Source organism: Sphaeramia orbicularis, chromosome 19 (genome assembly GCF_902148855.1).
Source record: "Sphaeramia orbicularis chromosome 19, fSphaOr1.1, whole genome shotgun sequence".
In the NCBI taxonomy this organism is placed as follows: Eukaryota; Metazoa; Chordata; class Actinopteri; order Kurtiformes; family Apogonidae; genus Sphaeramia; species Sphaeramia orbicularis.
The window spans coordinates 4904842-4921533 of NC_043975.1; the positions used below are offsets into that span (position 1 = coordinate 4904842).

Consider the following 16692-nt stretch of genomic DNA (forward strand, 5'->3'; position numbering starts at 1 on the left):
TTTGAAGATGGTCCAAAGTTACCCTTTTTGGAGCCTTACCATTTGACCACCAGGGGGTGCCAATGAATTTCTGAATGTTTTTCTTACAAGTTGAACTAAGGACATGGTCTGAAAATCAGCTCCAATCGCATTTTCCTACTTTTAAATAAACATGTGCATGTGTAAAGTCCCTGTTAAATAAAATCTAAATTAAATTAACCAGGCGGAGAACGTCTTGTTTTCCCAACATTTTATTGGTTCTCAAAAACAATGAAAATAAAATAAAAACAACATGTAATTTCTTCAAAAAAAGAAAAAAAAAAAAAAGAAAAAAAAGAACTTGCATGTGAAGGAACTTGACAGGTACGAAGGAGGGCTGTGAATGGTCACATGATATCAGACCATGCCCCCTTCCTTCTCCCCTTTGTTGGCGAGTAGCGACGAGAAGAAAAAAATACGAGGGAAGGAGTTCGGGAGGGAAAAACTAACCCTGGGCTACGTCTATGAACAGTTAAAGAGTCGACGGAGAGAAAACGAAGTGGATTATTGTTTATTTTAAATATACGCGCAGTTAAATCTTATCCCTTTAAATTAACTTTAACTTTACTTCTCTGATATAAGGCATCTGTAGTGCAGTCGAACGAAACCGTCACGCATTCAGGGATCGGAAAGACGAAGGCTGCCATCCATTAACGTCGGGAACGTTTACGTAGCTAAAGGAAGACGGGAGGTTTGTTTGGGTTTTTTTTTGGGGGGGGGGGGGGGTCATTCTCTCGGGGCTCGGTCGTCTTAAAATAATCTCAAAAACAAAGAGCTGAGACTGAAATAATGGCGGCACAGAGGTCAAAGGACGCCGGGTAAAAGCTACGCAGTGGCGGTAAACACCGATATGTTCTGAAGGCTGAGTGGGAGGGGTGATGGCAAAGGGGCGGGGCCGGAGGGGGGAGAGGGGAGAGGGGAGAGGGAAGAGGGGCTACGGGGCTCCGATTGGACGCTTATGTGAAGGTGAGCCCGGCCTCGTTGTAGACTTTGAAGACCTTCTCGATGGCGTTGACGTAGGCCGCCGTCCGCAGGTCCAGGCCCAGGTTGTACTTGCTCGCCGTGCGCATGATTTGCTGAAAATTATGGAAAACGACACAGTTACAGGAAGTAGATTAAAGAGCGTATGAAGCCACGCCCACAGTGTGTGTGTGTGTGTGTGTGTGTGTGTGTGTGTGTGTCTTACCCGGGCAGATCTCTCCATGGTGTAGGCCAACCCAGAGTGGACGATGTCCTTCTCAGACGCTCCCTGAAGGCAACAGAGACATTCAGGGACACGACTTTAACACAGGAAACTACAGGTTCAATTTAAGACCTTTTTAAAAACTACTTAGAACAGAATTTAATGCCTATTTGACGACCAGGCTCCTAGAATTTAGGAAAATGTATTTATTTACTTCAACACCTTGATTCCCACCGGGGTCTGCAAAGTTAACGATAATTTCAGTATAAATCGTCAGGGTGGAACTAAGTCGACGAACATTCCTTTCTTTACAGCTTGGACAATGTAGTACATATTTATTATTCTCCCTGTTATAGATTTATTTATTCATGACACTACCTCATCAGTATTTTATGACATACTTTATCTCAGGTTGTTTTTTTTTTGTGTTGACCCTGCATCATAATTTCGTTCTGCAGTGAATCTCACACATTCAAACACAACACAGCCAACAGGTTTATGGAGACACAACTGAAGACCTACCACATCAAATTTAAGACATTTTAAACACTTTTTTTAAAGGTATTAAATGCAGATTTGGGTCTTTCCATGAAACTGGGTTCATTTTGGTATCTGACACTGTTCCAGCTTTTTAGACCCAATAATAACAACAACAGGTAAATGTAGACATATTTCCCCCCAGGATGGACCTAATGATGACCTCACATAAAAGCAAAAAATTGGCAGTGTCTGCTGCCACAGTACTGTGGCAAAAAAACATTGGTTTGTCTATTACCACAGACCAATCAAATGTTAGCATTTGTACTAGAGCCAGTCATACTGTTCCATGAACTCATTCTCCTCTTGTTGCCACAGTACTGTGGTCATATATAACTTATACTTCAGTTCATTTTTTTGTGCACTTTTCTAACACAGTACTGTGGCAACTGATGGAAGAAACGACAAATTAGTGATAGTACATAGTATAGAATAGGAATTATTGTTCTAAATACTATATTTGTGGTTTTATGGGGTTTTTTGCTCTGGAGGCTGGAGAAGGTGGGCGGAGCTACATGTTAGATAGATGCAGTAGTGTGCAGTGGGACTTGTCAGTTCTGCGTCAGTTCTGTGTCAGTTGAGTGCTGTGGTCCTGTGGAATTGGTCCCAGTGGCTGATTTATATCAATATCGGATTTAGCAGTCTGATACGTGACCGAGTGAGCTAAATGTCCGGTATGCTGTAGGTCGACCTATTCGCTATCTGACTGAGGTGTCAGTGCATTAGCAGAGCAAACGTGTGTAAATGCTCTTCTATAGACTCTAAATACAGACACTGTGTTCAATGTGTAGATCCTAGTGGTTTTTCCTAATCCACACATGTGGGTTTTTCATCAGTCTCAGTCTCATTCCAGGTTTGGTGTGGAACCCATCGTGTCCACTGGTGTTGCATGCAGAACCTGAACATTTAAACACAAATAAATCGCGAGTGATTTTGCGACAGCGGTCATTTTTGTCAAACACTCTGCCTTGTAGCCTATATTTACTTCAATTCTCAAAATGCACCTGTGAGAGAATAAAAATAGTCGAAAAAAATAATAGTGTGTAATTTTCGTGTCCTTTTTACCATGTTACATGCAGATTTTTGTATAAAAAATAATGTAAAATGACATAAAAATGTGTTTATCTGAAAAACAGTTTCTCTTTTATCTCAACAAATATTTATTTTTAAAATAGACCCAAAGTGCTTCCAAACCTGCTTCATAACATTTGTCTCCATCTGGTTTGAATTTTTAGCTCCTCTGTCTGGTTTTTAGGACCAGTTTCAGAGAAGAACCCATTTGTAAATTCAAGACCCAATGGGAACCCTGAATCAGAATGTTTGCTAATTTTTATGATGTTCGTTGTACAGAACATAGGAACGTCTGTTTACTGTTGGTTCATGGGTATAAGCGTCTCCAGGTTGATGGAAATACTCACAGCGACTCTGGCCTGGAAGTCGGCGGTGGGTACGATGGGGATGGGTCCGCCCTGCTTACCGAACTTCCTCTCTAAACTCTCCTGCACAGACACTAGAAAAAAAAAAAAAAAAAAAAAAAAAAGAAGAAATAAAGACGTTAAAACTGAGATTTTGTACTGGGAAAAGTTTAATAAACACCTAATTTAACTCTTGTTTATTCGTCTAATTTACTGCCTCTGAGGACCCTTGGGATAAAAATGCACACACACAGAACAACTGATATAAAATAATCATAAAATCTTTTTTTTTTTTTTTTGCATACATCAAAACTACCAAACATTCAATCATTTTCAGGATTTTAGCCCTTTAAATGCTGGTTTGATTGTTTTTTTATATTTTATTTTGAAAAAAATGTTTACATTTTTTAACAAACAGACAATAAAACGAAAATGTAAAGACATAAGAAGCAAAAGACGTCAAAAAGCACAGACATGGCAGTATCAATAAATGCCAGTTTTAAAAAACATGTCAGTGTTTTCCCTTTTTATGCTTAATATTGTTTTCTTTTTTTTTTGGGGGGGGGGGGGGGGGGGTACTGCTGGAGAATAGAGTTGGTTATGACAAAAAGTAGTACTTACATAAAAAAAAAAAATACTAATGACATCAGTGTTATGAGAGATTAAAAAATGTGTTTTCAGTGCAAGTCAATAGGTCATTTTTTATCATGACGATGCTGGACTGAACAAAAACTACTTATGTAATGAAATCAGTGTTATTGTTAATTTTTGATATGTTGAAGACTAATATAAAACATAGTGGAGGGATGTTTCATAAGGAAAATATCTCATATTTTATGTTTTTTTTTAATAAAACAAGTGGCATTACGTACACAAACTGGCATTTAAAGGGTTAAAATCCTGAAAGCAACTGAACTTCTGGTAGTTTTGAGCAGAGCTGAAGGGTATTTTCTACTCCCTTTTATGCAGGAAAAAATACTAATATATGTTAATTTTACAGCAGAAGGTGCAAAAAATGTCAGTGTATCACAGACCTGGAAGTGTAAGTGACAGATTAAAAAAATAAAAAATGTGTTTTCAGTCTAAGTTCTGTAAGGTCCTGCAGTCACACGCCATTTTCAACACTTTTCATTGGTTAAATGTTTCTAATACCAATAGAATCATTTTGTGACAAAAAACAAAAAAGAACAAAATGGACATGAGGTTTCCACCCGACAGCAACGGTATAGTAAATACCTCATATTTTGTGCTGTTTTGTTAATAACACACATGGCATCACATACTCAAACTGGCATTTAAAAGGTTAAAATCCAGAAAATTATTGAGCTTTTGGTCGTTTTGAGCAGAGCTGAAGAGTATTTTTTACTCCTTTTTATGCAGAAAAAATACTAATATATGATGATTTTACAGCAGAAGGTGCAAAAGACCTGGAAAAGTAACTGACATTAGATTAAAAAAAATGCGTTTCAATGGGTTATTTGTTCATATTTTGTGTTTTTTAATAAAACATCACGTACTCCAACTGGCATTTAAAGGGTTAACATCCAGAAAAGTTTTGAGTGTTTGGTAGTTTTGAGCAGAGCTGAAGTGGTTCAGATGTGCGTCATGTGACCGTGGGGAGCGCAGACTCACTGAGCAGGTGGTAGTTGGAGTCCCTCTCGTATTTGAAGGTCAGTCGTCCGTAGCTGACGTGGTTGAGGTTCTTCAGCCACTCGAAGTACGACACAGTCACACCACCGGCGTTCAGGTACATGTCCTGAAAACACACATCACACACACACTCATCTGTCTGGACCACAGGTACTTTGGGAGTCTGGATCGTTTAGTTTCAGATCCAGTGTTTTTGTGTTTAGAGGAAAAACTACAACATTTATGGACACGACTGTTTATTAAGTGGACTTATTCTATTTAATCTGAATGACTCACTTCATTATAAGACAAATCGGATCTTTACCACAAAGATAAATATTATATAGCAGTAATTATCATGTTTTAGGATTTTTATATCATTTGTTCATTTTTTCTGGTGTCTTTAATAGAGTACGGCTTCAAATTGTGTTTTTTTTTACTGTTTTAATAGCGAACAATAAACAGTCTCGTCTGCCATCTTTAGAAAGTTTTTCATTTTTGGACGATTTCAGCATAACTTGGGGTTGTTATAAAATATTTTAACAACTTTTCATCACAAAACCCTTGAGTAATTGACCAAATTGGAAGACACTAGACTTAACCCTCTGGGGGGAGTTTGATAAAGGTAAAGGAAATGGTAAACATGGGGCAAAAAATTCAGAAAATTTAACAAAAAAAAAAAAAAAAAAAAAAAAGGAAAGAAAGAAAATTGAGCATAAAATGGGAAAATGGTCATGGAGGGAGTTTGTTAGTTTTTAGCAGGGTTCCTACAGGTTAAATTTAGGACTTTAAGACCTTTTTAAGACTATTTAGTACAGAATATAATGCCCATTTCACAGCCAAGGTGGCAAAAATTTGTAACTCCTGGAATTTAGGAAAACTGATGTCAACCAGGTCGAGAATTATCTTTTCTCCAAAAACCATTATTAAATTTGCACTTCCACATTTTTTCTTTTCATTTGCTAGCCGTCCCTTAAAAGGTGCGGGAGACTTTTGTCACCAATTTTTCATCAAATCTGTCAAACCCAAGTCATGTCATATGTCGTGATGTGCACTGTGGGAAGCGGAGGTTCGCGCAGCCGCCTGGCAGCGGCAGCACAACCAAATGATATCATATGGCTGCTACAAACACGACTCGGAAACGGCTGAAACGGCTGGAGGGAAGCGGAGCTCCAGCCATTTCACTTTTTAAGGTATTAAATGCAGATTTGTAAATTCAAGACTTTTAAGACCCAGCAGGAACCCTGTTTAAGGCAGTTATACACTTTCTTTAACATGCGAGTGACGCTGTTTCTGATGTTTTTCCACTTACAGGAATCACCATGACGTTGTTCTCCAGGAAGACCTTGTCGGCATCTGGAGTGGTGGGTCCGTTAGCACCTTCAGCGATAATCTGCACACGCAAACAAAAACCCTTAACGACTGTAGCGAAAATAAAAGACCTTCATGAGGGTTTTGATAGATGTTCCAAAGCTCCGGGTCAATCGGCGATGGCAGTACCGACCTTGGCCTTGATGTTGGGGGCGTTGTGACGCGTGAGCTGCTTCTCGCCGGCGGCGGGGATCAGGATGTGGCAGTCGGCTTCCAGAATGTTCCCGTCGTATGGCCGAGCCCCCGGGAAGCCCACGATGGTGCCATTTTGCTGTGGAGAGAAAAGTTTAAGTCCATGGAGAAACAACAGAGGAACTGTGAAGGAGTACCACAGGGTTCCTTCTTGGTGACCTCCGAAATCTGGGAAAGTCTGTTATATTGTACGCAGTTTTACATCTGAGGACCAATATAGTTTTTCCTTTGAAGAGACGCAACCTCTTAGCCTAATTGTTGCCAGTTCTATCTGTGTTGCCATGGTAACTCTACACAATGCCTTTAGCAATATACACATCACCTCCAGCTTTGGACAAACTGGGAATTTCATGGAAAATCTGATCTAATTTGTGATTTATGACCGCATCTGCAGGATTATACAGATGTTGTGGTGCTGTAAGAGGAATATTACTAAACTAGAAAACAAAAACCTTCATAAAAGGTCAGTTTTTGGGGGTGATAAAGAGAGAATTTACATTGAACTGTTGTTGGTGGTAAATAAAGTCAGATATGCCATATACCTCAAACACTAGCTTATTGATAGATGTCAAAAATTCATTACTTTCAAAATAATGAAAATGGAATTCTAGATTTTTCCTTAAGACAAAGGAACATAAGTAGAAAATAAAGGTGTTAGAGCAGAGTGAATTTCAGAGGGTGCTGGTACCAGTTTGTAGTCCTCCAGCTGTTTGGGGTCGATGCCCTCTGGGTTGTAAATGGCTCCGTCGATCTCACCGATGCCCACACATTTGGCCCCAAACCTGTGCAGGTACCGCATGGAGTGAAGACCCACGTTACCGAAGCCCTAAAGGAGGAAACAAAGAAATATCAGAAATTACCATCATGGAAACAGTAACGTGGTGATGTCATGAATGTTTTCTGCATTATCATCCATTAACCCTTAATGACCCCTCAGACCAGTTGTGTAATTTTTCCAACTTTTTTTTTTTTTTTTTTTTTTTAAATGTAATGTCAGTGACTCTTACAGGTCTATTATACACTGACTTTTTACACTTTAACCTATTTGTTTGTCTTTTTTTTTTTTTATCATTTTATCTTTCTATTGTATTTGATGCATGTTGTCTTGTGATGCTGGTCACTTGAATTCCTCCCTTAGGGGCTCCATAAAGTATATCACATCTTATGAAAAGAGGATAAAATACTCTTCAGCTCTGCTCAAAACTACGAAATGTTCAGTGGTTTTCAGGATTTTAACCCTTTAAATGCCAGGTTGACCATGCCATGCTACTTGTTTTACTAAAAAACAACAGAAAATATGAGATATTTTCCATACAACACATGGTGGAGGGATGTGTCCTTATTTTACATCAGTCTTGGTCATGTCAAATTTTAACAAATACACTGACTTCATTGCATTAACACTTTCTGTTCAGTGCAGGGAAACCAATTTTTTTTTAAAGTCACAAAAATACTAATGCAATGACATCAGTGTTGTTCATTCATTTATTCATTTTAGAAAAAATATCTTAGTTTTTTATAAATAAGAGTGACATGTATTCAAAATGGCACTTAAAGCTTTGAGCAGAGCTGAAGTGGTTTAAGAGATTTAAGTGTAAAAACGTATAATGTATGATGATTTTCACAGCAGGTTGGGCTCAAGGATCCCCAGAGGTAGCAAACTAGACAAACACACAAGGGTTAAAAATGTAAATAATGCTGTAAAATACTACGACTGAACCAGGGTTTTCCCTTTTATCATAGCATTTTCATACAAGCCTGAAGAAAAATAAGTTTTTCAACACAAGATACATGATTTAGTTCATTTTGTTCTCATATTTGCACGAAAAAAAATTAATTAAAACAAAAAAAGACACCCAAAATTCACTGAACAGCACCCAGAACCCCCTTCAATCATCATGTGTTAAAAAGTCATTCAGACTGGGTTGGATGCTGCTTTAGTGTCTCATATACAAAGGTACAGTAGTAGAAACCTCATAAAGCTGCTGTTAACTGAAGTTCATCTCCATGAAACTAGAGCCTCTGGCGCTACCATGTGGACATGAGTGGAACTACAACACCCTCATCACATGCAGGATCATGTACTGACGCGTTGGACGGCTGCCATGTGTCTGATTAACATATTCTGTGTAAACATGGGTGTGAAAGACGAGGCAGGACATCAGCTGGACTGTCACCGTCTGGAGGTTAAAACCTAAAACCTGGACATAATATAAAGGGTTCTGACCTTATTCTGACAAAAAAACACTAATAAACTGTTCACATGACTAAAGAAACTTCATGTTTATTAATATTCCTGCTCACATGCAGCCAATTGAACACAGTTTTTCCAAAGTTTTCCTCTGGGTAAACTTAACCGTACTTCTTTGTTCCTTAAAACATCGTCTGGATAAGGTCGTCTTCTACATATTTGCTCATACACAGTGTATATTCAATTACATTCAACTATATTCAATTACATTCAATATATTAGTGGTTCATGTTGCGTTGGTCAGAACCACTGAAAAGGGGGGTTTTACCTGATGACCATGACGTTAATAATAATAATAATAATAATAAATCTGCTTATATAATTATTTTCACTACTACAAAGGTTTTGCAGTTATTTTCATTATCTTCCTCTTTTTCCTATTCATTACTTCTGTTACAACAATATCACTTTAGTCATCTTTATAGTATTTACTGCTATTTTTCCATCTTTCATTTCTTCTTCTTTTCATTTCTCATTGTCATTGGTTTTCTTTCTCCACTGTTTGTTCACACTATTAATGCATTTTCACATGGATGAAACACGTAAATAACTCAATGTATGAATGATGACCCTTTGGATATATTTTTAACAGTAAATGTATTTCTTGTTCTGAGCACAGATATTGATTTTTCTCTGTTTTTTTTCCATTTCTACCAGAGAGAAACCTGCTGTTAAATGTGCAAATAAGATGCATTACACACTGTAAATACATCCAAATAATCCTCATGTAACTGGAATAACATGATCATATTGGAGAAGTCTTAGAAAAAGGTACGTTTTAGAGAATCTAAATGAAAAATGATGCTTATATGACACCTGTTGGAATAATAGTGTGAATGTAAACACAATTACCGGTACATAAATGCAGTTTCATTTAAATGATGATAAAAATCTAATATAAATAAAATCTTAATGATACGTACATTTTGTTGAGTGACAGGCATTTATAGGTAAAATAAACCAAATGGAAATGTTTGTATTTGATCATCAACAGGATTGAATGAACCACAAGGCAATAACTGGAACATAAAGCGCATTTTTGTTAAATATCTTGAGCTGTAGAAGAGAAAAAAAAAAATCCGGGGTTTTGATCCTGAAATGACACTTGAGGTCTGAACTCAATCTCTAAGAAAATCTAATCCTAGAGTCACGTAATCCCTTATTGTGCGTTCACTGGAGGATTAACTCTGGACTGTTCGACACTTCACGCAACAAACATGTATGAAGAACAGGAAGAAGCTGTTTATTGACGAGTAAGAATACGTTCAAATATAGAAAAATACTGATGACGTCTGTGGAGTTAAAGTCAATGACACAACACAGCAGAAAATACTTTTGGAATAATAGGAAAAATCTAATTATAGACCGACTCGTCATTTGACCAGTGGAAGTAAAAGTGTAGGATTGTGCAGTTTTTTTATAGCTGTGTTCAGTCCATAAATACTATAGTTTGTCTGTGTATTTATTTCCCGTTGTTACTCACTTTCAGTCTATTTTGTCTTTGTTTACAACCATTTTCATCACAATGTTATATATAAATTACATTAGAGCTCTTACTGCTATGTAAACTCAAGATAAAAGCAGTTTACTTTATTCAAACTTTATGTCGTATACAACTGGAGAACAAGAAAAAAGGTTGTGAGATAGGTCTCCAAAAAATAACCTCAATTTAGACATTTATTGTAATTTTATTGTAATTTATTTAGTTTAATTTATTTATTTAAATGCTGTACACATTTAAGTTGATGTAAGCAGTGAAAAGGTGAAAAGGATAGGAAAAAAAAACAAGCTTCTGCTTCTAGCCTATTCTTTTTTGGTTTTTATGTTTATTACGATTAATGTACCAGGTACAATGATTGACATAAAACCAAAATAAATTCATTCATTCATTCAATCATTCATTTTATTTACTATTTCTATTTATCTAGAAAATCCTCAATTTTATGCTAATTACTTTGAGGTATGTATTTTCTGTATGTGTGGATTTGTATTTGTATTTTTCTGCCAGGATGGGGGAAATGTTTCTTTGTTCATCTGCTAAAGAAAAATACAGGGAAAAAAACATGTGAACCTGAACTGTGGATCTACAAACGGCAACTTAGCAAAGATAAGAACATCCCATAATAACTTTATAACTTCGTAAGCCTCAGAATCAAACTCACCCATGTAGAAGAAACTGACATTTATCATCAAACTCTATTCTTTACATTTAGAGAATGAAACAGCTTCTATTTTTATCACTTCTTTTCTTTGACTCATTTGTTTATTACTGTTTTTTTCCTAACATTATTTGATCATTTTAACTACGAGTTGGTAAAGGCAGTAGTTTCTTAGTGGTAGTTTTCCTCACCACGTTAGACTAACAGTGACTCACTACTTCCTTTAGTGGTCCATTGTTATAAATAAATTCACTTCATACCTCTACAATCCAATACACTGACGTCTTTGCCAGACCTTTACAGCTCCTTATTCTAAACACTAATGAGAATTTTGTTAATTTTTAACATTTGACAGTAAAAATAGAGCATATGTCTGCATTAAAACAAAGGTTCAGACTTGACTCCTACACATTCTTTCTCCTACAAATGTCAAACTCTGTCTTCTAAACAGTGGCTGCTCGTCTGTGGAACAGGATAATGGTTCTCAGATGTTTGTTCTTTTACTGAGTCATGGTGAACACAGTGGAACAGGCCTGTGGTAAGTGTAGTCCGACTGTGGCCCTGATCTCCTCATCCCAGTCAAACAGATGGCGTGGCTCTGATTGAAATGAAAACTTAAATCCTGAGACTCTCCGTGAATATCTGCAGTGCGTTTGTGTTTGTGTGTGTGTGTGTGTGTGTGTGTGTGTGTGTGTGTGTGTAGTTTTCAATCACTGGTCACAGTAAAACCTTGAGTGTGACCGTGTTTGTACCTGGATGATGAAGGTCTTGTCCTGGAATCCCGGGGTCAGGCCCAGCATGCTCATGTAGGATGCCTCGTTGATGAAGTTCTCGATGCCGTGGAAAACTCCGCGACCGGTGGCGGAGATACGGCCGTGGATTCCCCCCTGGCTGATGGGCTTTCCTGTCACGCAGGCGTGGGCGTTGATGTCCTACACATACAAGAACAACAGTTTAGACCAGAAACACACCAACGGAAGAATTCAAGGATTCAAAAGGATTAAATTATAATACTCCATTGATATAAATATTCATATAAATACCAAATTTCATATTTTCCCAATATTTCACTCACTTATGTTTTTTTTTTTGTTTGTTTTTTTTATGTCTTTCTATTGCACTGGTGTGTTGTATGTTGCTGCTGTCAACTGTGAAATTTCCCCATGGTGGGATCAATAAAGTCATATTTTATCTAATCTAATCTAATCTAATCTAAGGAACTTTATTGTTATACCAGCACATATTTACACATGGGATGACACAAAATTTGGTACTCGAGGTCCCAGATTTAGTCCAACAAAATCTATATAATAGTCTATACAATAAACCATATATACCTATATATAATTTTAAAAAAATACTTCTGTGTAATAAAAAAAAGACCTATGTAAAAAAACACTTGTGTGCAAAATGCGAAAAAAGAGAAGTGGAGCTGAGATAAGAGTGTTTCTGTATAATTGCAAAGCGGCCATTCAGATTAAAAGGTCACAGTCTGGTTTATGTCCATGAAGACTCCAGGACACACAAACTACATATACTACTATATGGACAAAAGTATGTGGACACGTTGAATTCACATGTTTCTTTTCTAACAGGGGTCTGGGACACAAAACAAGAAGGACTAATGTCAGAATACAGTTTTATATTAGAATAAATAGCATGATTAATTTCTCTCAACGTTGATTTATTTATTTTTTTTATCCATGACTATGATTTTAAATGTTCTACCTCTAAATTTCTAAAATAAACTTTAAGGAAATAGTGATGTTTTTATCTCAAGGACATCTTACAGCTGCAGACATGATGTGTCCTAATATTTATGTCCATATAGTTTATAAACATCAATATTTCCTTAAAGTTAAATGGGAGATTTTTCCTCTTAAGACAAATGTATTATTTAGAAAATGAAAAATTATGGGACCTGGTGTCATCATGTTTTCTTCTTCAAACTACGACTCATAGTTGCTTATTTTAACAGTCTCTAAAATAAAAGTGTCTTACAATCTTCACGTTGCATCAGCTGATAGTTTACATTATAGCTCTGTTAGCTTAGCGCTGTTAGCTTAGCTCTGTTTTTAGACAGAAAACAGCCACAGTAAAACCAGAAATCACCTCTGTTTTCTGTCACTTTACTTCCAACAGTGGATATTATTATGATTTTGTTCATAATAAATTCACTGCAGACAGAATGTAGAGCAGATCTGTTTCAGAGTTGTTAACTTCATTTGTTATCAGTGTTGGATATCTGCTGCTTTATTCTATAAATAATTATCAGCCATTGAAGAACACATCACTGCTCAACGTCAATAACCCCCCCCCCCCCCCTCCTCCAAAACACAGGACAGGAATGTGTCAGCCACTCCAAACCCTCACAGGGGAATGTGGGACAAGGGACACGTGGACAAACTGAGGAGGCCACAGACAACAGGAAACAGCATGAAGACCCAAAGAACAACACACTGTTTAAAACTGGAGCTGCAATGACCATGCCATTAGCAGCTCCAATTAGAACATTAACCACCAACTATCCTGATAATTTATTGATCTGAATCCATATTTTTCTGATTGCAATATTAGAACACACATGTTTAGATTTTAACAATGACTGAACCACTTCTAAGCTACTTCAGATGAGACACTGTTTCTAGTTGAACATTCAGATCAGCTGCTGATTGGGTTTTAGTTCATTATATTGAAATAAATAAGCAAAAGACGTGCAATGGGAGTTCTTATTAAACCTTCTTATCTTATTAAACCCTTTTTTTATTGTTAACTCTGATCTTTTAACTTGTTTTCATTATGGTGTGTACTGCTTGACTTCTTGGGGAAATAGTTCCTCCTCCAATCACTTAGGCTCAAACTTGCATTTTCCCATTTTTCCCACATTTGCTAATATTCCCTCTGCTCTTCCGCTACAGTATGAACACACTCACAGTACATTGCATTCCAAGCATCTGGTGTTGATAACTTAACCATAAACCATAAACAATACTCAATTAAAGGGCTCCACCTGTCACTCATCACACTATACTTCCGATCAAAACTATTAAATGTTTATATAATCAAAATAAATCGTGAATAACAATGCTTTTATTTCCATTAAGTATATTTAATTTTTTAATGCCTCTGGACATTGAATTTAATGCTTTTTAATGCCATTTAAGGCCTAAAATTTCACAAATTCTATTTAATGACTTTTAATGACACGCAGAAACCCTGTATTAGTTTTTTTTTTTTTTTCTCTCAATTACTACAGATTTCAGGCGACCCCATTTGAATTCCAGGCGACCCCATCCCAAGGTTGTACTGTTGCTACAATCTGGCATATTGACAGCTGCAACTGTTGTAAATGTTCATTAATATGCACTGTCCCTAATAAACAAATAAACACACTGCTCCAGAGTTAATTGATTCGCTTTGTTTTTGTGAAAATGGATGTCGCCAAAATTAGGCCACACCAATGTAAGAGATCAATATATTGATAATTGGCACAACTTTGAGCAAGACGTGCACCATTTATTTGGCCGTGCTTTTCGAAAATTAGCTAATCGTGCAAATCATGGGTGCTCCGCTCGCTGTCTAATACACTGAAATAGTGTCATATTTTACCTAAGGTACAAAGAAAATAAACCACAGCATTAATATTCATTGTTTCAGGTCCTCTTTAAGCCATGTGCTGTAAATGCAACACTAACAACACACTGCTGTCTTTAAGTTTATTTGTTTCTTTAGTTACAATTCAATATCAGTTCACCTTGCAGATGTACTGAAACTTGAGATTCTGTCCTTTCAGCTCTGTTTTAGCGTCCGACATTGACTAAGAACGATGCTCTTTTGCTGCTACATGATCCACAGAGCCCTCAAATAGCTTCCAGCTTTGCATGTCTGCTGTCTCTGGACTGGAACCGCTCTTATTAGAATTATTTCTGCGATTTTCCCCCTAAACCACATGATGACTAATGCTCAGGGATTCCTAATCGTGTGATCAAATTAAAGCTCTGACACACATTGTTAAATATTCTTCCATGTTTAGACCTTTGGACAGAGTTTTTGATATGAGAATGTTTGGCTGATAACACAAACACACAGGCCTGGATGTGAATGGCTGCTTTTAGGAGAGAGAGAAAAGAATGTCTCTGCTCTGGTGGAAAGGGAGAGGCAGAAAACCGGCGTCCGTGGTCAACATGTGACTCATTCCCTCCGAATCGGGACTATATTTGATTTACTCAGTGAATCGGGCCGTTTGGTGGGTGACTCAGAACTCACAGTGTGTGCGATGGTGTTGGCGTATGTGTCCGCGATCCAGGACATTTCCCTCTCTCCGGTGCTCATGTCTGGGGCGGGAACGTCAATGCCAGGCCCTGGAGATAAAAGAAAAGGAAGAGACAGATGCAGAAAGAGCCAACAGTTAATACAACTGACAAGAAAGAGGGCAGGAATTCATACCAAACCACTTGAGCCTTACATGTTCAGAATCAAAACTACAGTGAAAATGAAATCAACCCTTTAACCCCTGAGGCATTGTTTCTGATGTGAATCTGCATTTGTTTCAGCGTCATTAAAGCTGCTGTGAGTATGTGCTTGTGTTCCTTTACTGTATTTTTCCTAAATAAGGCACTCAGTTGGTACATCAGTAAGAGATTTAGGATGTTAAACATGAACTGGAACACACTGAACAACAAGGATTTGAATTTGGGCCCAGTAGTTTTTGTTTTGGGCCCTTTTTTTTTTTTCTAAATCAGTCCAGCTGCTTTTTGACATCTGACTGAACTCCAAAAAGCAGATACACAGTCAAAACTTGGCAAAAACATAGTAAATAAAAAAAGAAAGAAAAATCACAACAACACTGAACAACAGTGAAAACAAAAAACGATAGGAAAACTGTAAAAAAAAAAAAAAAAAAAAAAAAAAACACGTCTATTTTTATAGCGAGTCAGTCTCAGTCACTGCTGTTTTTTGCCCCCCATTCCACAGGTGGCGGGGGGTGCACTGAGCATGCTCAGAGGTCTACAGAAAGTGCAAGGTCTATTCTATCAGTGCATTTTGAAACTTTTCCTATTGAGGAAACGGTTGAATTTTTATGAGTATTTACAATACATCATACATTCACAACACTCACCACAGACTAAAGGGTTAAAAACTAGGAACCGGTTCCCAATAGCTCAGTTCCTTGGAATCGTTAGTCTGTTTGCCTAACGATTAATGGGCTACATTCAGACTGCAGGCAAATGTGGTCCAAATCCGTTTTTTTTTTCCCATATGTGACCTGTATCCAATCTGTTAAAGACAGTTGGACAAGCACGAATCTGACCCTGGACACTTTCATATGTGGTCCTAAATCTGTTATGCATCTGATATTTTCCAATGCGACTTCAGTGTGAACGGCCAGGTCGCATTTATCTGACCTTTACGTCATTGAAATGTGACGAATGTGACAATTCTGCGTCCCAGGAGTGTCACTTCCATAAACAGTGTGTGTCTGCGTGGTCACGTATTACGTCAAGACCTCTTTTGCGTGTGCGGGTCATTTCAGGGTCGCATTCAGTTCATCCTTAAAACTGATAGAAGTTGCATTTAATGTGCAATACAGTTGTGGAAAAAATTAGTAGCCCACCCTTGTATTCTTCAATTTCTTGTTCATTTTAATGCCTGGTCCAACTAAAGGTACATTTGTTTGGACAAGTATAATGATAACAACAAAAATAGCTCATAGTAGTTTAATTTCAGAGCTGATATCTATCCATTTTCCATGTTTTCTTGATAATAACCTAAATCACTTCAGTTCTTACATCACTATCTATGGCATTGTACTGACAAAAACAGTGCTTTTAGGCATTCCATGTTTTCTTTTCTGTCTGTTTTACTCACTTGATACACACAGGAGTTAGTACTGGATTGCATGACCATTGTTTTTAATGACTTTTGATGGTCTAATAT

General features: G+C 37.2%; 1 protein-coding gene across 1 annotated transcript in view; it reads right to left on the minus strand.

Moving 5' to 3' along the window:
* Positions 1–217: 217 nt before the first annotated feature.
* Positions 218–16692, minus strand: part of glud1b (glutamate dehydrogenase 1b) — a 28933-nt gene continuing 12458 nt past the window's right edge. Inside the window, exons 5-13 of the mRNA XM_030122186.1 lie at positions 15022–15116; positions 11508–11687; positions 7034–7171; positions 6287–6424; positions 6095–6175; positions 4786–4909; positions 3157–3248; positions 1205–1267; positions 218–1094 (exon numbers count right to left, since the gene is read on the minus strand). Of these exons, the coding sequence (XP_029978046.1) occupies positions 975–1094; positions 1205–1267; positions 3157–3248; positions 4786–4909; positions 6095–6175; positions 6287–6424; positions 7034–7171; positions 11508–11687; positions 15022–15116 (1031 nt within the window). The 3' untranslated portion in view covers positions 218–974. The remainder of the gene's footprint in view (positions 1095–1204; positions 1268–3156; positions 3249–4785; positions 4910–6094; positions 6176–6286; positions 6425–7033; positions 7172–11507; positions 11688–15021; positions 15117–16692) is intronic.